Source organism: Engystomops pustulosus, chromosome 7 (genome assembly GCF_040894005.1).
Source record: "Engystomops pustulosus chromosome 7, aEngPut4.maternal, whole genome shotgun sequence".
NCBI lineage: Eukaryota > Metazoa > Chordata > Amphibia > Anura > Leptodactylidae > Engystomops > Engystomops pustulosus.
The window spans coordinates 95,114,948-95,139,721 of NC_092417.1; the positions used below are offsets into that span (position 1 = coordinate 95,114,948).

At 38.3% G+C, this 24,774-nt stretch overlaps 1 protein-coding gene across 1 annotated transcript in view; it reads right to left on the reverse strand.

The window, feature by feature from the left end:
• CDH13 (cadherin 13) overlaps positions 1 to 24,774 on the reverse strand; it is a 548,360-nt gene that overhangs the window by 269,644 nt on the left and 253,942 nt on the right. The window contains exon 4 of the mRNA XM_072117266.1: positions 17,522 to 17,638. Coding sequence (XP_071973367.1) covers positions 17,522 to 17,638 — 117 coding nt within the window. The remainder of the gene's footprint in view (positions 1 to 17,521; positions 17,639 to 24,774) is intronic.

Here is a 24,774-nt window from a genome sequence, read left to right on the forward strand (position 1 = left end):
TAGATCTGAATAAATGAAACATTCTCATTGAATACTTTGCTCACTACAAAGTAGAATGTGCTGACAACAAAATCACAAAAAAACACCAATTGGAATCAAATTTATCAACCACGGAGGCCTGGATTTGGAGTAACAAAATTAAAGAGGAAAATACACACCACAGGCTGATCCAACTTTGATGGAATGTCCTTAAAGATGTCAAAATGAGGCTCCGTATTGTGTGTGGCTTTTGGTCTGGAGAACGAGTGGCCAGTCCATAGCTTCAATGCCTTCATCTTGCAGGAACTCCTGACACACTCAAGCCACATGAGGTCTAACATTGTCTTGCATTATAGAAACCCAGGGCCAACTGCACCAGCATATGGTCTCACAAGGGGTCTGAGGAGCTCATCTCGGGACCTAATGGCAGTCCTGGCTACCTCTGAGGAGCACATGGAGGTCTGTATCGCCCTCCATCGAAATGCCACTCCACACCATTACTGACCCACTGCTGAAGTGGTCATGCTGAAGGATTTTGCAGCATGATCGCTCTCCATGGTGTTTCCAGACTCTGTCATGTCTGCCACATTTGTTCAGTGTCAACCTGCTTTCATTTGATAAGAGAGCGTCAGTGGCAAATTTTCTAATCCTGCTGCTGGCAAATGGCAAGCATCCTGCACGGTGTTAGTCTGGGAGAACAACCCCCATCTGTGGATGTCGGGCCCACATACCATCCTCATGGAGCCAGTTTCTAACCATTTGTGCAGACACATGCACATTTAGTTTAGGTTGCAAGTGGTCCTGGGCATATTCTTAAAAAGTACTACCTACTCAGGCAGGTTATTTTGATTGCTTTTGGTGACAAACAACTAGTGGATCAGATAAGGACCGTTTACTCTAAAGTTCAGGGTATGCACATTCCACTTTTTTTCCACATTTCCACTACATAAAAATACTTATATTATTGGTGCCAAGCAATGTTCTTTCAGCTAGTCTATTATTTTCTTTTCCTATACCTGCAAAGATGTTCTTTAATCAACATGGCTTCCATAAAAGAGAAAGCAATTACTGTATCTGGTTTCGAACTCGATGTTCACAGAAAAAGCTGATGGACAAAGAACAGAACCTCCTTCCCCTCAAGTTTACAACAAGTATCCTAATTGTAATTTCAGCCCTGCTCATATCAAGTCATTGAACTCTTTGGTCTGACAGTTCCACCAATTACCAAAACAGGTCATTTTACACTTGTTTTCACAACACAATTGTGTACAATATCTTTCAATGGGAGGAATTTCAGTAAGAGCATTGATCTTCCATGATGCAGAAAATAAATTCAATGCTCACAACAAACCTGCTGTCTACCCACTCATTATTTTATTCTCTTTTTGGTCATTTGGTTTCTTGAACTTGCAGACATTTTACCACCTTTTCTGTAGTGACTTGCCTTTTGCAATATCTCTCTAAAAGATCTTTCTGTGATCACATGTGCTAGTAAAAGAAGTCAAACACTACTAAGATTGCTGGAGATAAGTTACTTTGCATTGATGGCTTAGCCCCTTGTAGGGTACATGCTAATAATCCTCAAATTTAGGGTACAGCTATCATCATAAACTGAATATCTATGTTTGTTGCTATTGTGTATTTGTCAGGAGAGTGAAGCAAAGTCCATATAGTAAAGGCATACAGAATATCTACTATCTAGAAAATAAATCAACCAATTTAATTGAGTGTTTTCCTTTTGAATTGGTTTTCCCATAGAAATCTATGGCAAGTAGGAGAGAAGCTTGTCCTGTGCCACATCAACTTCTAGGAAACTTAGAGCTTGGGTTACAAGACAAGGAAATGCTAGCTAAAGACTTGTATTACTAGCTAAGGACTTGTAGTACTTCGCTTATCATAGGAGGCTGACACCCTCCGATGTAACCCTGCAATATTTTGAGAAAGAGTTGCCTGCATAATCATCAATAAACAAATAGATACAGTATAATAAATACAATATGGAGGTTTCTCTCATCGGATAGTCTTGTAACCACCAAATTGAGACTGGCTTTTCATTTTGTGGTTTTGTCTGTGTTTTGGAGCAGTTTATGAAAATAACACCAAAACCTTACACAAACCTTAGTTTCCACCATATTGTAAAAACAGTTTTAAGACATATCTGAAAATACATGGAGTTTAAAACAAACTAATAAAATAATAAACTAATAAAATAATATGCATTTTCTTAGAGCTCTATTTTGTCAGTGTATACAACTGTTGCTTTGTTTTCCTAAATTCTGCATTTTTTTATGTATTTCTAAGGCTTTAATGCACATGAAGCCGCAAGGAAAGGTGCCAAGGCCATGCCCCAATAACAATAGAAAAAGACAGTTGGCTCACATACATGGTCATACAGAGGTAAATACACATTCATGTAGATCAGCCGTAAATGTGAAAAACAATGCATAGAGCCACAACGGGGTCCTGAGGCCAGAGGAGGACCAAAAGAGCCTCCTGCCGGATTTGAGGATACACATTTGAAGTCTTATAATTCATACAATTTAACTGTTGACAATGACTGAGGACAATTGTGGAAAATTTTTAGGAATAAAAATACAGGGTGGAAAGAAAGAAATGAGAAAATAATAAGGAAAGTGACTATGTGGAGATGTCATCATATCTATTATTTATGGCCTGTGTCAGCTACTGCAAGTTCCGATCCATCACTTTATCTTGTTTTTATATTCATCCAGACTGCCATCTATCAAAATGGTGGTTTGGACCATCTGTACTTGTCATGAGAAAATTAAATAAGACTTGGGGAACAGGCAGCTATGTAAAAATGTTCTCCATAGTAGTTTAACGGGAGTTAGGAGAAAGTGATGAATCATATAGAATATATGTACACAAAGTAGTTCTTCATCCATTGGAGAACATTTATACTGGATAATTGGATACTGGGCAAATGGTTTTCTGTCTATTTGGTTTATGCTACAACTAGTTTCCAAGACTTAAGAATGCATTTTTCATATGAAAGCATGCCCTGACTAAGAAAACAAAGCATCACTTTTTCTCCTGCTAAAGCTGGAGATACACAAGGGGGCAAATTTATCATTTTTTGTGTGTTTTAGGCACTTTTGGATCATTTTGCACATCATATTTATTATATTGGCTTAGATAGCTTGATAAATGAGGTTTCACTTAGGTCTCTGAGGTGTGCTTTTGACACAATAGTTGCAATAAGAGGAAACTAGTTCCAAAGTATTTCTTATATGTGAGTAAATTTGTGCCAAAATTTGACTTGAAATGTGGCATGTCATAAAAATGCCTACCACATCGATGGAGCTGAGTTACACATAAGTGTACCTCAATATTTATAAGGAGGTTCCTGCTGTCGCTCTTTAGCTTGCATGTGTAGGGTTGCCTAGATTTGTATAACTACAAAGGTTGCAGAGGTTATAGTTGTACCTAAGACCTGCTGCCTGAGGTAATAAAAAGAAAGTAGAGTCAGTGTGCTACTACAAAAGCTTTATAAAAATGTTGCTGTGAGATATTTAAACTGAAAAACTAACCTGTGAAGAAAGGCCTGTGATGAAGCACTGTAAATGTGTTACATGGGTGGAGCGTGGAGCTAAGCGAGAAGTATTGAGGGGGAGATCAGACAAGCCCCAATGTGAAGGGGCAAGGAGAATATCCTCAATGTGAGGGGGAGGATCAACAATATGAAGGGAAGATGAGAGGGGCCTCAACGTGAGGGTGAGGAGGAGAGGGTCCACATTGTGAGAGGGAGATGAAAGTGCGAAAAAATTAGGGTGAAGTGAGAGGGAGCTGGGAGTTGAGATTGACCCAAAATATGAGAGATGAGAGGGGGCTCACAATTTGAGGGCAGACAGAATATGAAGGGGAGATAAGAGGGGACCGACAACATGAAGGAGACATGAGAGGGAGTCAGGAGTTTAGGAGGGACCACAATACGAAAGAGACTCAGGGGGAGATGAGGGGTGCCACCATATGAGGGGGGCTGAAAATGAGGAGATGAGGGAGAACACAATATGAGGGTGTCCTCAATATGAGGGAGAGATAAGAGGGGGGCACAATGTGATGGGGTCACAATATGAGGTGGCCACAATGTGAGGGGGAAACACTATGAGGGAAGCTTGAGGAGTTCCCATCTAATGCACCTAAAGGTACAATCAAATTGTGTTTTGCAGTGGTTTCTCCTCCTCAAACGCACATATGTTCAAACATAAATTATCGGTAATATATTGATACTTGACAAAAGCAAGTATTTAGATTCAAACACATATTTGTTTGAGCAGGTTTTAATCCAGATGTGCAAGAAATGCATTTTTATAGTGCATTGCAAACAATAAATGGAAACGAAACTCAATACACAGCTGAGCAAATGTGGCCTTAAAATGTACATGTAATATTTCTATGAAGCAGTAGGTGAGTTGCCAGAATCAATTTTACTGGTATGTCCCCTAGACTGACAACATACATAATTCTCTTCAATCACTTCCTGCATCATCTTTTTATATTGGGGTCACTAGCAGTCCACTTGCCTTTCTATGGTTATGGCTATTTGGAACACCCTACAATTGCAACATTTCTTTTTGTGCACTGCTGATGTCTTAATGGCCATGAAAATGTGAAGAGGATGAAAGTCTAAAAATAACAAAAAAGACTTGTGTTCTTTGTGAAAGATATAATAGACACTAGTGGCTCACAATATCTTCTCTTCCTTCTTTTACAAAACCAATAAACCTATTTTTTGTTCTACATCTTCAAAAAGTTACATTTCGGTTGCCGGCTGTGCAGAGCACAATGATGAGGTCCACATTCTCCTCATGTTCAGTGCACTACCACTGGGAATATCTTAAATTAACAAAAGTGGCTACAATTTTTTTTATTTCAAAGAAGCACAAAGACAATTCCCAATACCCCCACCCCCATTCTTCTTCTCCACCTTTGTCTGACATTTCTTTTTTTTTTTCTTTGTCTGGTCCTTTTTTAAGACTCCTGTGAAATGTCTAAATTTAGCAAAGATTTTATTGGAACGCTTAAACTTGTAAGATGTTGGATCATGTGAAAGGTACAATAAATATAGTTGAAGTGGTACCTTAGGAATAATAAGTAAGGAGACTGTGTTAAACTATCGATCAGAGCCTTGTCTTTTTGCTGCACATCTTTAGAGGATCAATAAACGGAGATATTTGGTGATATACTGTGTCAGCTTTTATGCAATATTCTAAATGGCTTATTTACACTGTTTTTATACCATAGACTTCAGGGTGACACAGACATTTATCAATGTCCCCTGCAATACATGCAATGTAGGAGAGTTTTTCAAATTCAATTATCTTTACTTGAACCAAACCCTTACAGCTCTGCCAGAAAGTCCAGAAGATAGTGTACTCCAGCTCTAGGACCTTGTGTGCACTCAGCTCACCAGGTGTTTCTAATACTGTACAACTAGTCAATTCATGGCGGTTCAGCTTTTATTCGCTGTTTTCCTAAGTTCATTGAAGCCATTGCATGAAACGCTATGTTATCTCTATATTGCTCTGGCTGTAAAAGGCGTGTCTTCAAACTACATGACCAGGTTTCAGAGATTTATCAGCAAAAGGCCAGAACGTTATTTCAGGCATACAGTGCTCCGCTCATGACTCAAAATCAAACCTATCCATTAGTGTTTCTACCTAGAAAAGGATCAAACTCAGTTAGCTCCAGGTCACTGAACTGGAAATTGATGTGAATCAGCTCAGTGCGCTCCCGCTCACACCAGCGGCCGGCAAGAAGCCTGCGGGCAGTAATAAATTACACAAACAATATTATAAGAGGGAAAGGATTAGGCTTAAAATAAGATCTGAAGCTTGGAAGAAGTTACGTGAAAAAAAGACTCTTGTGAATCAAAGGCTCACTTTACTGGAGTAGGGCAGCAGTCACACTTTTGGAAGAGCATTGCTAAGTGTTAACAAGGAAAACGGCCATTTTAAAGCTTGCTTATGGTGGGCCAACTGTAAAATGCTTACAACACCAGAGGGGAGTATTACATATAAAATGGCAGGATAAGTTTTTTTTCATAGAATTCTGGAAATGCCATTGTCCTAAACCATGTGGTAATATGGGAGTGTGTATGAACCTCCTACTTTGACATATGTCACTGTCTGGAACCATAATACGTGCATTGGGGTCTGTCTGATGAAAGGCTTGATGATTGTTTTATTAATATCTTGCAGAATTATAAATGCAGCTCTAGAGTAAGTCAGATGGCAACTCAAAGTCAGTAAAAGGTACTAGATGTAATAAAATGTCTTTACTAAGCTCTTCAGCTGCTTGTATATATATGCTCTTTATATAGGCTCTAATACTGTGCTCAAATACTAGACCTCTTATGAAAACATCAACACTGGAATGTAGCTACCATGACATGTATTAAGATACCACAGTATATTGGCAGACTTTGCACCTGTCCCAGGCAGTAACAGAGGTATTGTATCAAGCGTTCATATTTCTTGGCACAATGTTTGCTGTCAGCATGGCTAATTAGAACAAGTAGCATTCAGGAGTTCTTGAAATGCTATCACGGAATTGGAAGTAATTAGTAGTAGCCTTATTCTAATAATTATCGCTATGTATGTTTGGAATGGAGTTCAGTATGGACGATATGGAGCCATTATCCAGATTATAAACTGTAGATATTATTTAGCTCCAATACAATAACGCAGGATGAATCAATCCTGAGTCTATATTTGGATGCCATTTTTCCCTAAATATGATGATAGTAGAAACCCAACTATATTACTTATTTCCATCATCAAGCTCTAGTGAAAAAGCTTTACCTGTGTCCACTTGACTTTCAGAGCAGCTGTATGTATTGTCTTCATGCCAGTAATAGTTTATTTCATTATTGAAAAATGTCTATATTTATAAGGAGGACCATTTTCTGACTAATGACATCATAATTTTGGTATCAAATGTCTTTGTACCTCTGTATTGGCCACTTACAGCTAAGGCCAGGTTCCCACTTTAATCTTGAAGTTCACATTGCTCCTTTACAACTCTATTAATGTGTTATGTTTTTACTTTTGCTGATTCAATCATTTATCAAAGTGTCACCATTTTTCCACAAGATGAAGCAAATATAATTTAATCTCAGCTCTTGTTTGCATTTTTGTCACATTATCCCATGCCTAGCTTGCATAGAAATGCTGACATTGAACACAGTGCAAAAAAAAATCACCAAGATAATTAATTTTTGTCCTGTAAAGCCTACTGAGAGCTCTACGTGCATGATGTACTATGCACAATTTTACTGAAAGATAAAAGGTCAAAAATAGTTTTTCCTAGTTATTTCTGCTTGTTATGTCAGTGTATCAAACACTTGAATTTAATTGTAGGCTCATCAGACTTAATGAATTTCAAGAACCGATTCTTCAGGGATATTCTATGACATTGGATATATATATATATATATATATATATATATATATATATATATATATATATAATTGTTTCGTTCTGATCAATCATCATTAAAGATGATAAACATGTTGCTTTCATTTGAATTAACCCTCCATTATCTGCTTAATATATTATGCTGTTTTGCACTCTTTAGGGGCACACAAGGTCAGTTTTCTATCATTTTCACAGATACCCCATGGATGCAGGGAGGAACAGGAAGTGAGAAAAAAGTGTCACACACGACTTTCAGAATGGCACAACACTTGCTCACAACCCTGAAAGGGGTCTCTCTCAATAGCCTCAGTGAAACAGAGCTCAGTCAGCTGGTAGACTGCCATCAGCTCTCATTAGACATAAGCAGGGTCCGTAACGGAATTGTATAGAGCCAGTAGCAAGACCAGGTAGCATATATTCACAGATCAAGATAAAAGAACAACCCATGTTAGATTTAGCTATTTAGGGCACACTAGACAAACACTAAACACAATTACATATATATATATATATATATATATATATATATATATATATATATATATATATATTTCAGTGGTCAAAGTTACAAGATTCACCAATCAAGTTAACAGATGAACAATAAGTCAGTTACCATGTAACCAATTTACTAATTTCTTCCATCTGCAATGTTCAGCATGAATTTTTCCCAGAAGACAAAAAAAACTCCATGTAAGTCCCGGTGTTTTAACCTGTAAGTTGGTCATGCCGATCCTGTCACTTCTAAGGGTGCTAGGGCTCATTTCACCTAGGGCAAATCACTGATCCTTCACAACCCAAGAAGGGTCAGACTCCTCAATTGAAGATTATAGAGCGATGGTACTGGTGCCATTAGATCCAGCCATTGGGCTAGGAAAACTAAACATGACCCAGTTTCTTTGCATCCCTTGGGAGTTCCATGTATCTCTTTGCACGCGGGTTTGAAAACAGATTTCTGGCAAGAATGCACAATAACTTCAAACTCCCTTACGAAGTTATATCTTACGAGATTTCTTTTAAAATTTTGTCTGTCTGTCTTAGAAAGACTTTACTTCCAACTAGTGTGTCCCAGGTGCGAATTCACACTTCTGAAAGCCTTTGAAGCTTGACCCCGTTTAGGGATAAATGCTCTAAGAAACTTTTCAAATAAGATAGTACTGGGTGTCACCCTTTGGGTGATGGGTATATTACTGCCTTTAGGGGGATCCATGCACCATAAATATCTATTTATTGCCTAAAGGATTAATACGTACATAAAATAGTAGAAATAGGACCGGCACTCCAATCTGCTACAAATCTTGATGCTTTATTTCATATCCATAAAACGAGGTACATAGTATACAGGGGCCTAATACTAACATAGTTTACATGTAGAAGGAAATAGAAATAGTCATTGTAGTCTAACAATCTATTTTGCAAACCTATTGTATGCCATTTTCCACATTGGCATTTCCCATTTTTTTTACTTGCTGCATTCAAAAATGTACAACTTCTTTAATTCATTTACAAAGTTATAATGGCTTATTTTCTGGAGACAAATTGTGCTTCCTAGTAGCACCATTTAATATTCAATATGCAATGCACTAGGAAAATGAAAAAAATGTGGTGCAATAAAAAAAACAGCCGTGCCATCTTTTTAAGCTTCCACTTTATGTTGAATTTGTTATGTTTTAATACCTAAGAAAATAAAAAAACAATGGGGAAAATATACATTTTTTCTTCAGTACCAGATGTATCTTAGAAAAGTATGTGATATCCCTTCTTGATATAACCTATAGATTAAAGGGGTTTATTGATAACTTATTCACAGATGAATATAGGTTTGAAGTGGGCCTGACATTTAGGTTCACATTTATCATCTTATTTTGACAGCATTCAATGCTGGGATAAAATCAGATAAGGTGGCTGTAAGTTAAGCGCCATTCTCTGTGTAGTGGCGTGCCTCAGGGAATATCATGCTTTTCATCAAATTACCTAAGATTACTGGCGGTCCATAGTCCAAGGAGGAGAATTAGGGGAAAATTTAACAATATAAATATTTTCTAAGATGATTTCTAAGTCATGTTCCTTGTCTCGTCCTATGACTGGGCTTAGTGTTTAGTCTATATAATGCTCCTTCCCTTGTCCCAAGACTGTGAAAGCATAAAAAAATAATATTGTTTTGGTAAGAAAAGCTAAAACTTCATTGTATAGACGAGAACCTACAAGAGGAAAAGCAATTTCAGAATTTCTAAAGAAATCTATGTTGTGACTAGAAAGTGTGAAAACACTTGACTTCAAGTCACTTTTAATTTTCCGATGTAGATACCCGAGTTATTTCCTATTCTTGTTGTAACAAATGTATTTTTTCAGTTTTTAAAGATCACAGTTTTCAGTTTTCTCAAATGTCATGTAAATTTCAGATGTATCGATTGCTACTATTCTTGCCCAGATCAATGTATAGCACTCAAAACCTGGAGACTCTAATAAGCTATATAAACATTGAATCATATGGTCAGATACAAATGACTCCTTTACCATTTAATTATGACTATGACTAGCCAAGGTTACATGGAGGGTGAGAGAGACATGCAAATGGATAGCAGTGACTGCTTAAGAGCATTCACTGGGGATTTATATTTAGTAATTAACCACATGAATTTTACAATACACGTCTGATAATCCAGCACGTGTTAAACCTAATGTGAGCAACAGAATTATAGGGTTTGTATTACCGGATTATAGCCAGTGATTGTATTCATTATATGGAAGGGTTGTCTCTGAAATATGTTCACTTGTTACCTACTGACCACACACGGCCATAACATAAATGTGGCATGAATATCACAGCCTGAAATACGCAATGCATCCCAGCAGTGGTTAACAAATTAGAGTTGCTAGGCTTTACTCTCTATTAGAGATGAGCGAGCACTAAAATGCTCGGGTGCTCGTTATTCGAGACGAACTTTTCCTGATGCTCGAGTGCTCGTCTCGAATAACGAGCCCCATTGAAGTCAATGGGAGACTCGAGCATTTTTCAAAGGGACCATGGTTCGGGAATAAAATGTGTTAATTAATTGAAAAAGAATGTCTTCTGATAAGTTAGCAGATGTATGCAAACATCTGCAATCTATTCTTCACTGTTCCGCGCGTATATTATCTCCCGACAAGTTAGCAGATGTGAAGAACAGTGAAGAATAGAATAAAAACAGTGAACACAAGATCATTTAAGAGAAAAAAACAGTGAAGAATAGATTGCAGATGTTCAGCACATCTGCTTACTTGTCGGGAGATACGCTGTCCCGGGATCCGCTGCTCTTCTTCCACTGAAGTCTCCCCGATGTCCCGTGCCGCTGCCCGATGTCTCCGTGCCGCTGCCCGATGTCTCCGTGCCCCGATGTCACCGTGCCCCGATGTCACCGTGCCCCGATGTCACCGTGCCCCGATGTCTCCGTGCCCCTATGTCTCCGTGCCCCTATGTCTCCGTGCCCCTATGTCTCCGTGCCCCTATGTCTCTGTGCCCCGATGTCTCCGTGCCCCGATGTCTCCGTGCCCCGATGTCTCCGTGCCCCGATGTCTCCGTGCCGCTGCCTGATGTCTCCGTGCCACTGCCCGATGTCACCGTGCCCCAATGTCTCCGTGCCCCGATGTCTCCGTGCCCCGATGTCTCCGTGCCCCTATGTCTCCGTGCCCCTATGTCTCCGTGCCCCGATGTCTCCGTGCCCCGATGTCTCCGTGCCCCGATGTCTCCGTGCCCCTATATCTCCGTGCCCCTATGTCTCCGTGCCCCTATGTCTCCGTGCCGCTCCGTGTCGCTGCCCGATGTCTCCGTGCCACTGCCCGATGTCTCCGTGCCACTGCCCGATGTCTCTGTGCTGCTCCCCGGTGTCTCTGTGCTGCTCCCCGGTGTCTCTGTCCTGCTCACCGTGTTCTTCAATGTGTTCTTCACACATATATATTGTTCTTCACATGCTATTTTGTTCGCACCGTTCCGCGCGTATCTTCCGACAAGTAAGCAGATGTGCCGAACATCTGTAATCTATTCTTCACTGTGTTCTTTACTGTGTTTTTCACTTAAATGATCCTGTGTTCACTGTGTTCACTGTTTTTATTCTATTCTTCATTGTTCTTCACTGTGTTTTTTTAATTAAATGCTCGATCTCGAGCAGGGGAAATACTCGTCCGAGCAACGAGCCGTTTCGAGTACCTTAATACTCGAACGAGCATCAAGCTCGGACGAGTATACTCGCTCATCTCTACTCTCTATACATATCAAGTATGGAATCAATTAAAGATAATCCACATTCACTTTATATTGTCTCCTTGGCCAAACTGAAAGATGTTTCTGAAGGAAGAAGATTCACATGGCTCAACTCCTTCTACAATGGTCTCTATTCCTCGGAAAACATGAAAACATGTTTTGAGTTTTCATTATTCACTCCCCACTTTCAAAAATCCATAACTTTTTTATTTTTCCATGTAAAAATCTGTGTGAAAGCTTGTTTTCTGAATAACAAATTGCACTTTATAGTGACAGTATTTAATATTCCATTCCTTGTCCTGGAAAGCGGGAAAAAAATCCCAGATGTAGTGAAATTGGTGAAAAAATGCATTTGCTCCATTTTCTAGTTGGTTAAAACCCAAGACTGTGTTCTCTTATGTAAGTGTGCGAACCACAGTAGGTTGTTTTCTAATGCATGTCTCACTCTATAAAGACTTGTCCAAAGTAAAGGATTTATATATTTTCCTACTAAAGCTTGGGGAAAGTCCAATATGATACTAGCAGTCATCTGGAATCCTGGTCTGGTGACATCCAAGAAGCTGTAAGTCTAGGGACAACCATTAATGGAAAAAGGGATAGAATTGCACACATATCTACTTTTTTTTGCCTAGAACATGAGCATTGTGCCAGTTACATGTACTTGAGATCAAGTGTCTTGCTTCAACCATCAAAAAGCCATCAGCCCATGTGCAGTCCAAGAGGTATCATTGTGAGAGTCTGCTTGCGAAGAGCTTGTGCTTTATCCATATTTCAACTTCAAACTTAAGCAATGGCATGTGAGCAACCCCTGGAAACAGCAATTACACACATCTTAAATAAAACAAAAATGGTTCCCTGCTGCCTGGGTGGCCTGGAGCACTGATATATGGGGACAATAATTGAAAGAGAAACAGCACTGAATAAGCATCATAGCCCATTCTTTGCCACAAATCAATGGGAGGCCCAAAGATTAGACCCCCGCCAATCATAAGGTGATGGCATATGGCTAGGAAAGTATTATACAAGGTACAGTTATTTACTAGGAATATCATTTTCACCAAAGCCCATAATCTTATAGATACACATGTAGCATGAGCATAATTCCACCAATTAAAAAATTATGTAAGGCTTGGAGGCCCATACAAACAAAAAATAATCCTAACCTCTTAAGGGTAATACCGTTCATCTGTTGTACAGCCCGTCACTGCTTGGATACTGGACGTGAGATGTGAAATTGAGTGCCTGTTTCACTTTAAGGTTGCAATTTAAGTATCCATGTTTCAAACATTTGAAATTTAAACATGCAAAATGATAAGAGGAGGCCCTGATTCATGGCATGTACCAGCTATGATCCGAGCAGCAGCTGTACATTTTGGTAAACAACTTGTTTACTCTGATCTAATGCCAAGTTCATTTCATACCCAGCAGAACAACTTTCTAAGTCTGCAATCATCACCCAGAAACGCTGCCCAGTTTTCTTAATTAGTAAGGCCTGCAGATTACAGGAACGGTGAGCAGGAACAGCTTTATTTATTATTATTATCTGTTATCTGTTATTATTATCTGTTATTTATTATTTATTATCTGTTACTGGTTTGCAAAAGAAAATTTTTGAACAAGTGTACTCAACAGGGGACAGAACGGTCCAGAAAAGGAAGTATTCAAGCACTGGAAAACCTCCTCAATAAGCCATGTGTAGTACAAGATAGTCAAACTACAGACAGACCATTTCAGTTCAGTTTTTGAAATGTTCAAATTTTGAGTTGTACTTTTGGGGATTTTTAATTAATAAACTAAAAAAACAACAAATCTAGTACAGACTGGCAGAAATATTGACTAAAAACCTCCATATAGATGAATTCACAGGAGCAATAAGTATTAATAGTTATCTGGGATCTGAATTTTTTAACTGATCCCAGGTGGTGTAAATATGATAAGGAATGCCAACATCATGCACCCATGACAGCCTAATACAGGACACAACTACAGGCTGCAGTAGGTGTACACTCTTGATGCAAGGTCACTGCTCAGCCTCTGTATACTAACAGAGGTCAACAGTCACAGAAGCTGTGCACTGGACAGGAGATAATGCTCCAGTGGGCCCAGTTTTTACTAAACTCCAGAGGTCCATCAAAAGACAAGCCATTTTGAAGGCTACTATGGTCTATTTCATAAACTTTAATAATAGGTGGGTCCCCAGAAAAGTTTTATCTGGTGGGTCTAAGGGATGTCAGTCTCTGTTTGCAGCAGAGTCACATTGGTCTTCAGAACGGGGGTCATTTATCACCCATTCCCCCAACCAGAAGTCTGTGGCTAGGAGCAGTAAATAATGCACCAATAAAGCAGCAATAACCCACCTTGCTATAAAGAAGAAACAGAAAAACCCAAGCACAATGATTTTTATCTTGTTTAAGTTCTATCTGTTATCTATCTATTTAGTTATCATCTTTAAATATTTCTTGCTGTAATAACAATATATTTTTTATTTTTGAAATGTGTTTATTAATACAGTCACCACTAATTTCTCATTTTAGATCCTACTATATTATACAACAATATCTTCTGCACTCTCTCTCTGTGTTTAATACTAACACATTTGTTTCAAGTTGCATCTAGAAAGTGAAGGGGAGTGAAAGGCTACGATTTGCAAGTTATTAAAGAAAATCAGGCTCTTTGTTAAGATCTTTCATGCTGAGCAATGACTGTCCCAAACAAAACTCTCTATCACCTTTCATCCACAAGTTTTGAGTACCCAAGAGCAAAGAAAATGTAGTTATCAATAAATATAAAAAATAAAAGTTAAGTATTAATAATATATAACTAAATTGGGAATTTTCAGGACTCCAAAGTCATTGGATTTCCTGGTGCTTAGATTCCTGCTTCTGGTCTTCGGAAATTACTTTTTAGCTGATCTGATGCTGGATTAAGACAGCATGAAAGATATATTATTTATAGACAGAGATAGTTAGAAATTTTTAGGCAACCACTGAAGTAGGAAAAGCAGAATGTGCTCGTAGGCTAGATGGCCCATTGGGGTCACATATTCTTGATTAAATGGATAAGGATAAACTGTGATCTGCTAGAGAATATGGTATGAGTAACAGAGTAATAGGCTGTGGAGTATGAGACTTAGAACAGAGGGAGAATGAATTGGCCTGAGTATCAATAATCTCACAATACTTGATTGTGGCCCATTTAAAGCAACATGGTGGTTTCTGTGGCACTAACAGGATACTGAGATGAATTGGTCTACACAACTGTTTAGTTTTATATTGTATTCATTTAAGAGCTGTAACATAGGGGCAGATTTATCCATAGTGTATGAAAGTAAGACAGTGCACAGTTAGTCAAGACAGTTTTATACCGTGCCAGATTCATCAAGGTTATTGTTACTGTATGGTAAATCTGGAGGAGTTCAAGACTGTCTAAACATATTTTGTACCTCCTTCAAGTTGGTGCAGAAAAATCTGCAATATTTGGGCAAAACTTAGGACATGGCTCCTTTAAACCAAATTCATATTCCTTTTTGGAACACCAGTTTCAAAAGTATGTGAAACCTTTTCATGCATTCTGCATTTTGAACTGTTTTTCTGGCACAAACTATGACCGAATTCTATCAGACTGATAAATCCTCCCCATATTATTACAATAAAAGTACCACTTTACATAATAAACGGTAAGGTTTTTGTGCCTCATCTGAGAACTAAAACCATGAAGTGTAAAAGTACATCTTAAAGTGACCTGAAATCACGTTATGCAATGTTTAACTTTTGTCACTAGTGTGGTTACTAGACATGACATCGGTAAAATGTAATTTAGATAGATACATATAGGATAGATAGATAGATAGATAGATAGATAGATAGATAGATAGATAGATAAGCCATAGATACAACTCTATCAAGATGTATTTGCTGATGGGATCAAAGTTAATCTTTGTATCTTCTCTTGCAATACTCCAGTAGCAGAAACAATGAGTTAAAGAAAAGATATCGAATTACAGACTGCAGTAAAAGCCGATCTCTCCACCCAAGCCACCTGCAGCAACATCAAAATTACACATCTGGGATCATCAATAGGCTATTTTAACAGCCAGTAAAATCAGGATCTCTTAAAAACCATAACTGAAGTGTAATAACAGAGATTTACCCAAACCTCTCAATTTGCCCTTTTTTAGAATATTAGTTTTCTGTCAAAGCTGTTGAACTTGACACAGCAAAAGAAAAAAAAAACAGGATCAAGAAAGGACAACGGCAATCAGCAGTAAGTAAAGTTCTTTACAGCTTTTAGCTTGTCATAGAAAACCACTACATATCCATCATTGTTAATGAAACCCTGACAAATAGCCCATCATTGTAATTAAAGGCGAATTGTATACCCTGCTGCTTCTCGCTTGATGTGGACAAATATATTGGAATAGAAGCATATGGACAGGGACCAGAAAAAAATGGAATATAATGTCCCCTTTGCTGGCATCAGTGAGCCAGACGTAAAGAAAAGGCACATCAATAACGTCCGCCATTTGTCACCCGCACCATCTGGACACAAAGCCGGGAGCTGCCAAGAGTGTATTAAACATTTTAATTTCATTGTCATCCCTTAAGATTGCATATCCTATGTGATTTGTCAAATAACATCTCTGTGCGTCCTCCAAGAGGCCCGCCGAGCACGAGCAATCGCTAGTTAATGAAATACATAGACAAGCCGTTAAGTGGCTCAACACAGCTTTGCCTTGCCATTCAATTCATTCCCATGATCGTGGTGTCAATTATAGCGACTTAAATTACAACCGTACGACCGAGCAGCGTTTAATTGAAAGGTTGGACGGCAATGAATCCCCCGCAATTACTGAACCAAAATTGGACCTCGTCATTAGCAATAGCAAATATCCAGATTACAGATGAGAATTAACGTTTCTGGGCGGTGTAAGAGGTTTACACAGCCAGTGTGTTGTTTGGTTATGTAGCTTTTAATGGGTTAATAAGCCATCACACAGCAGTGTTTGTTCTTTATGAGAAAAATATCAAAGCCATTTAATGGGTTTCTCTTTTTATACATAAACTGTACACAGACACAGCAGAGCTGTATTTGTGATATTTAAAGGGACGTAGAAGAGAGTCTGGCAGACAGTTTGAGGTACTGGACAGGTAAATTGCGGACAGTTTCAGGTAGCAGATCGACAAGGCTGTTGGTCATAAATGTGAGTAGTTTGTAGTATCAGAACTTGTAAAATGAACTTTTCATCCCAGGCTGCAGCCCTGCCTGTGCTTCTGTGAAGGTGCCTCATCCTGAAGAGCTATCTGCTCCCTGCACTGAGCATTACCGTAGCTCCTCCCCTCGAGTGATAGCAGACTAGGCTATTCTTTGGATACCACAGCTGTCACACAGAACACAGTGCACAGGTCTACAGTCTGACATCAAAACATCAATTAATCAGTTGATTTACAAGACCTCATTTCACCAGGAATCACTGTGAGCCCTCCTGGTATTGCAGTTCACAGCATCGTACTGGCATTGAAATAAATGGTAATACATTCTGGTTAACGATAAAGAGAACATAGTACTTACCAGTGCTTTATTCATCAGCAAAAAGCACTATAGATACACTATATTATGTACAGATAACCTTCAAGAAACAAATATATATATGGCATTTATGCTGTGTGGTAAAACCAAGCACCATAGTAGAGAACTGCAATTATGTTTTTTTTAATCAGATCCCCTTTATTTTATGGTCTTTACTATGTGGAAAATAATCAGCTGCTCATACCAGGGAAACAGTGTACAAACTTAAAGGAGTAACCTGTGACCACAAAGATATTTTATGATTAAAATAATCTCTACATATCAGACACCAGGGCTTACCTTGCCAACAATTTTTGGAAATGGTGTCCTCTGATTTTCCGGAATAGAGATAGGTGGAGCCACAATTGATCTCCTATGTCTCAAAAGTGCAAGATGTCTTGGTGCTTTAAGCATGTTCTGTTAGGGTGAAAAGAAACATTTTATGACAAAGTGGAATTTAAAAAGAAAACTACTTAAAGGAAATCTCATTAGAAATGGCAGTAAATTACAGATAGTTTGGGACCCAAACCAGCAGTGTATAACTTCTTTAGTGTGGATGCATCCTGTTGGTGGCTGGCGCTTACTGTTGTGCCAGTTGTCCCTGATTACAGTGTTCGCACTACAGCCAATGGGGGAGATTTCTCATTAGACAGAGCTTCGCTGCCCGTCATATTCATTAAAGTGGCTTTAGCCCTTTAATAAATGTTCTTATGCTCTACTTGTGTCTGAGAAAAGGCGCAAAATGCATAAAAAGTCAAAGCACATCCACCAGCAGGGGGATTGAGTGACTATGCTACTTTTTTTAAATGTTGCAAGTCATGAATCTGGTTTTGCATGGTTTTCTATGTAGTTCTATGTTTATGCCAGTAGAGTAAATTGATAGAATAGTCCTGTGCGACTTTTTAGCAATGAAAGTCGCAAAAAATATTCTATGCAACTTTTTTTCAACTTTTATATGCCAAAAAACCTGAGCAAAACCAATGATAAATCTCCCCCTTTGTCTATGGTTTGTTCTTGGTAGTCGATCATCAAAATCCTTTATTAATCATTCATCAATATTCATAAGTTTAGTACAATAAAGTAGTCCTTACTGTATTGTTCTATAATGAAAAAAACAGACAATTTACCTCACAGGAAAAAAAAAGAATAACACAGGAAAAAGAACCACTAATTAGTTTTTGGAAAGAATTATCTTTAATAATATACCGTGACAAAAGAAGTGGAGACTACAACATACGATACGAGACATCGGGGGAGAAAGATAATAAACAGGAGACCTATGAATTTCTTCATTGGCCATTGGTCTACTAACATTATTGTATTGTCCCCGAACAGAATTCCTTATACCTAGGTAACAGAAGTACAAATTAGAGACTTAAAGTATCCAGCTTCAACGACCCATTCCAGTTTTGCTTAAAATTCTTGTTTCCTATTAGACCTTGTTCCCACACAAATTCTTCGTAACAATAACATTCATTCATATTCTCACTTATGGTGTCTAGGTCTACATAACTTGGTTCTTACCACCTCACATAACCTCCTGGTTATCCATTTTACCTTCTCTGAGAAGACATGTGTATATATCTAGAAGGGCAATAGCAAGGCAGGGTGGGTTTACGTGTTGCGTAGTTTAGAGATAAGCTTAAAAGTATAGTTTCAAATATGAACCTTATGAGCACAATCTCACCACATATGCAGAGTTGTTGCTGTGGCAGTACACCCCCTCCAACAATGTTCTCTAAAATCTTGATAGATTTTTGATCATTTTTAAGGGTCGTGTACCATCTAGTGCGCAGTTTAAAAAAATTGGCTATGTGATTTGTACAGAACAAATTTCTATTTGAGCCATAAATTACCTTCATCCACTAATAATAAGAAAAGGCCAAATTTAGCTCTATTTCCCAACTCAGCATATATGGTTGTTTACCCCTACTATATCGGTATATCGCACTTATAAGCTGATGAGATACCCCCATTCGATCTAGCAGACTTCATAAATGTCATGAATCTGAGGCTAATATGTACCAGATCTTCCGAAGAGTCTTTTGCCAAGTGCCATATAGATCTTAATCTATGATGAGTAAACCAGTCCGATGCAGGTATGTTATATAGTTCTTGGTAGTGAAATTTGTCTTTAGTTAAGGAAATGATGAATAGAAAAGGCACAGTTTTTGCAGCTTTAATTATGCTATTATTCAGAAATGTTTTCCAATTTATGACTTATTTGTTAATACAATCTAAAATTAATATAAATCAGACAATGTCTGAGAACTTCTTCACAAGCAAGTTCATTTTACCATCTTGCCAAATATCTTATTACTTAATCACTTTTGAAGATCTTCAGGGATTTTGTCTATTTCAAGTAGTCAAGTGTTCCAATCTGTATTTGAAGACATCGTACATTACTCTTTGCCTGAAACTTCATTAAATTTTTGTCATGGGAATAAGCGAGAATGTTGTAAACATATTGATCTGTCACTAGAAACATATAAGACTATGTGAAACGTATACCCTTTCGGAGCTCATTATTAGTTACCAGAGAAGTTGTTGTATTCCTGGTTATTTAGAGACTTCAATAAATTAGTCTTTATGGTGTCAAACTGTCTAGCAGTGGATATGAGCTAAATTACTCCCTAGTATTGAATTGATCTTGAAGAAGCATTTTAAGAGTTCCTTTGAAAAGCTTTTAATGTCTGCACACCGTAATCGGCCTTAAAAAGTACAGTAGGATCAATTCAAGAAGATCAATTATGAAATACAAATTTAGCCAAGAACAACATGACACTTAAAGGGGTTTTCCACCTATTAGAAAATTTAACAGGTGGGCTGGGGAGGGCTTTAAAAAAAATAAACCTTTATTAACCTCCTTTAACGCTCCTGGTGTCCAGCACCGCGGTCTGTCAGAGCCGTATTCCTGTTTGTTTACAGGAGCAAGTAAGCTCTGCTCCAGCAACTCCTGAAGGCATTGACATGTTCACCTATCTTCTTTCCCAGCAACTGATACAATGCTGGGTCATAGGGATAGGTGGGTGTGACTGGCTGCTGGAAGTTGCCATAATAAACAGGGTCACGGCTCAGGCGGACTGCAACACGGGACACCAGGAGCGCTGGAGGAGGTGATTAATGGTTTATTTTTTTTTTACCAATTTAACCATATAAATTGACAGCTGCAGCCATATCTAAGTTTTTCTATAAATTTCAAAGACTAGTTGTGATATCACTATTCAGTATGTTATGAAATTTAAGGTAATGAAGTCTATATCTGTAAATTTCTCAAGTATAACCAGTTCTCCAAAACTGACTCTACAGATTTTAACACACCTATGAAACATGTTCAAGTATTAAGTTCTATAAGTTTGTTTCATCTCTCACAATACAGTCACCTGGCACCCTTAGCAAAATCATCAGCTGATATGTATTGATGAATGATCATCCATTTACTACACAGACTATGCTAGTACTCCAAATCTGGCTACTAGTAAATCATGCCTAGTTTTATAGAGCTTACTCACTGGTGATATAGAGATAAGGAATGTTGGCTTATACATTCAGACTCTGTCACTCCTAATTTTCTTTCATTATTGCTTTTTGAGACCAACTAACCCTTTCAATTTCCGTTAGTGCTGTAGATGATTCCATCACTTCTTCTTGTAAATTGTAACGAAGGATCAAGTAGGATTGTTATCATGGCTTCAAAAAGCTTTGGTAGTACAATGGTAAAACACACAGTCAAAAGTGATAAGCCTTGGCTTACCCTGACAAGCAGACACAGAAGCGTCAACATTACCTGTCAATCTAAAAACTTTGTATACAGCTTCCAGCATTTTTGCCTTCTACTGTTAAAGATGCAGTAAGAACAGTAAGAGATGTTGCAGTGGCTTTAGTCTGACTTTGAGAAGAAGCCTGAACTTGGTTAACTAAGTCAGAAACTATGCTTCCTCAGCCCTCCATGTGGTTCTCATGATCTGGAATGGAATCCATACTAAACTGAATCAGTAAAAGACCTAATAGCAATTTGTATTTTATAGGGCTGAACTCACCCACAACCTTCCTCCCTATTTGCCCAGGTTGTGCTAGTCACAGAGTACAACTAGAAAACAGTCTCCAGGACTTCTCCAGAGTTGCACTGATTCTCTGGAATGACCTTCTCCAGACTATCAGACTAACATCTAACCTTCAAAGTTTCAATCATACTCTTAAAACCCATCTCTTTAGACAAGCCAATCACACTGACTAACTGCATGAAAAGTCAACTCTCTTTACTAATCCATCCTACTAATCCTTCCCCTCTGTTATCAGGCAAACACCAGATATACCAAGCTCTAGGCTTCTCTGCAGTCACATTCACCTTAGAATTTGTATATAAGATAGCGGCTGATGGCTGGTTCATTAAGCAACATTTTTATTTATTAAATGTATTTAATTATTTTAATGGCCAGACCATTATACAAACTCTTATACCTCTTGTGTAATCCCCTTCATGCTTATAGACTTTAAGCTGTTCTGAGCAGGGCCCTCACTTCTATTGTTCCATATGACTGTTAGTACTCCGTAATGTACTATTTAATTTTTATATGCCCCTGTGATTTGTAAAGCGCTATGGAATATGATGGTGCTATATAAATAAAGATTATTATTATCATTCCTACTCTCTGAAGTAGGACAAGTGGCAGAAGACCAATAACACCAGCAACCTGTAATAAAAATTGAGCATAAGTCACATCTGATTCTATCACACAGGTCCAGATGACACCACCCAGTTTTTCAGAGGGAACTGACTTTGAAAGGCAGCTGTCAGTCACAGCTCACAGCAAAAGAGCTATGGATGTGGCTCAAACTCAAAAAAAATGGAGGTAGTTATCAATGATGTATGGTTGTCTGGTTTCAATGGAAAACCTTAGAGGAATGAACTAAACTGAAAACATAGCTGCAGTTAAAGGAAGGTTTACATTTGCAAAAATAACTTATTATCTCTGCGTTACTTCTGCAGTTTGTAGCCCAAAACATACATTTTTGGCACTATCATTGGTTTAAGGAAAAGATTTGGTTTTCCTTTGACAAGGAGAAATTATGTCATGTAGCTTAAAGGGGTTGCCACAAATACCAAACTTTAGCAGTGAAAATACTTTCCCCTAGGTGTACCCATAAGGTACTTAGACTGATAAACTTTTGCCTTCTGCCTCTAACATCTTCAGATCATGTGACTTCCAATGACATTACACATCTCATGGCACTCCTGACAATTCAGGGGGCTGAGAACCAACATGCACTCTTTACTGTATGCATGCTTCCTCACTCAATACCATTGCCTTCCCATAATAATGACACTGTCCGAGGAGCTTGCAGATGTGTCCTTGGGACATTCCTACAACTACTGTCATCATTTTAGGTTACTTATGCATCACATTACCTGAAGACATTAGATGCAGAATATCAGTGTATGTACAGTATGGATGAACCTACTAGGGGATTGTATTTATACTGGTAGTCTTTGGTATTCATGATCAACCCTTTTTAAGCTAAGTACTAAAAGTAAATTTTGTCAAAAAGTTAATGTAGAGCTATATATTATATTTTGGGTTTATATTATATTTTGGGTTTTCTGTCATTGGGGGGCATATATACAGAGGTAAAAGTGACCTGGGAATATGTCACCAGGAGACCCATTTTAGCACCCCCCAGCATAGAATAAACACTGTCAAAGAGTTTATGTATAAAAAATAGGTTTTACAGAAAACAAATATGTTATGCGCTCTGTGACTAGGCACTCTTCCCCTGGTAGTGGCTATAGAGGAGCACTTCCCACCTCTCACCCTTGGGAAATCCTCCATGTGTCCTATTCAAATATATGAAACGCCCATCATCTAGCTAAGCGATGCCCCCTGATCCTCTATAGCCACTCCCAGAGGACAAGTCACAGAGCACATGGCATTGAAAGTTACATAACATATCTTTTTTTCTGTAAAACCTATTTTTTATACAAAAACCCTTTGGCAGTGTATGTTCTATGCTCTGTGGTGATTGAGGGGTGCTAAAATGGTTCTCCTGGTGAAAGATTATCAAAAAATGTACCTGATCCCATGACCTTATGTAGCAGCCTATGTGCAGCCCAATGCTATACACAGGAATTGTTGCCCCACTTCTTTAATACTGAAGGTCTAGTTTGGTAAGTAAATAATAAATGTTTTATGGGCTGTAATTCAAAACATATCCTTTAACACAATGTACTTTTTAAATACATGGTTGTCAAAATGTATCTTTTGCAGAGTAAACATTTTAAACAAAATCTGGAAATTTGTATCCTTTATATAAGCAATAATTAATAATATATACATTTAGTTCTACTTGTTCAGCACATACTCTCCCAGAGGATGTAGAAAAGCCTTACAGTTATAAGATACAGGATATTATTTAGATCTATTGAGACTATGGAAAGAGAACAGGAAGAGGTGGGAGGAAAAGAACAGGTGTAATGTCCAAGATACATAAATCAAGTCTATATACTGATGAGTCATGAGAATGCTGTATACACAATGCCAATGGGGGGCACTATGGCTAAAAAAAATATGTACAGAGGCAGCACATTGTTGAAGTATATGCACATCTTGTTTTTCTTGTTCTCTAAACTAGTTCTAAATTTATTATAAAAGTCTTTTTTATTTTAAATGTATCTGACTAGCAATAGGAATATAATATACTATTCTTCACTATGATACATTAATTGGAACGATGTAGCTTTGGTATTTTCAATTTGGAAATGTTGCCTTTTTCAAGGCAATGTAACTGTAGCTCAAGTCCCCCCCCACCCCCCACCCACAAATGCTCACATCTGCTGGATAAAAAAAAAAGTTTTTTTAAAAACTACTAGTGTCCAAAACTACTATTATCTATCTGTGAAGACAGGGTTAAATTTTTGACAGTTTGCAATTAAATGCAAGATCAGCCATTGTCTGGAATTCCCCCAGAGCAGAAGTTTATATATATATATATATATATATATATATATATATATATATATATATTCCCTCGGGCTGGATTTTGGGGTGGTTCTGGAGAGTTCTACTGGAGTCTACATGAGTAAGTTTGGAGGGACAGATAGCCTGCAGTTGTTGTTTCCCTCAGGTGGCCATCCCTCGATCGTACCAGCAAGATTGTGTGTTTCCCTCCACATAGCCTGCACCAGTCTCCTGCCTATGCAGCCTTAATATTCTCCATCCCAAGATAAAGAATCAGGGCTGTGATCGCTACACAGATTGCAAACCCAACCGACAGCTGCCTTGTGAAACCGTGCAGGAAGGACCTTCTACCTCGGCTGTTTACCCATTGCTGTGTTGGAATCTGTTGAATAAAGAGACTGTGAGTTATGTGTTCATCGGCTCTGTCTCCACATGGGATCTCTGGCTGCTGCCACTAACATGATGAGCCTCCTCTTCACCATCTGCCTGGGGATCCCTTCACTACTATTACTACAGGAGTGCCAAGGGGGAACCCTTCCACTATATTGTGGCCTCCCTTTCTTCTTGCATCCCCTCGCTGGCCTTGACTGGCATGGA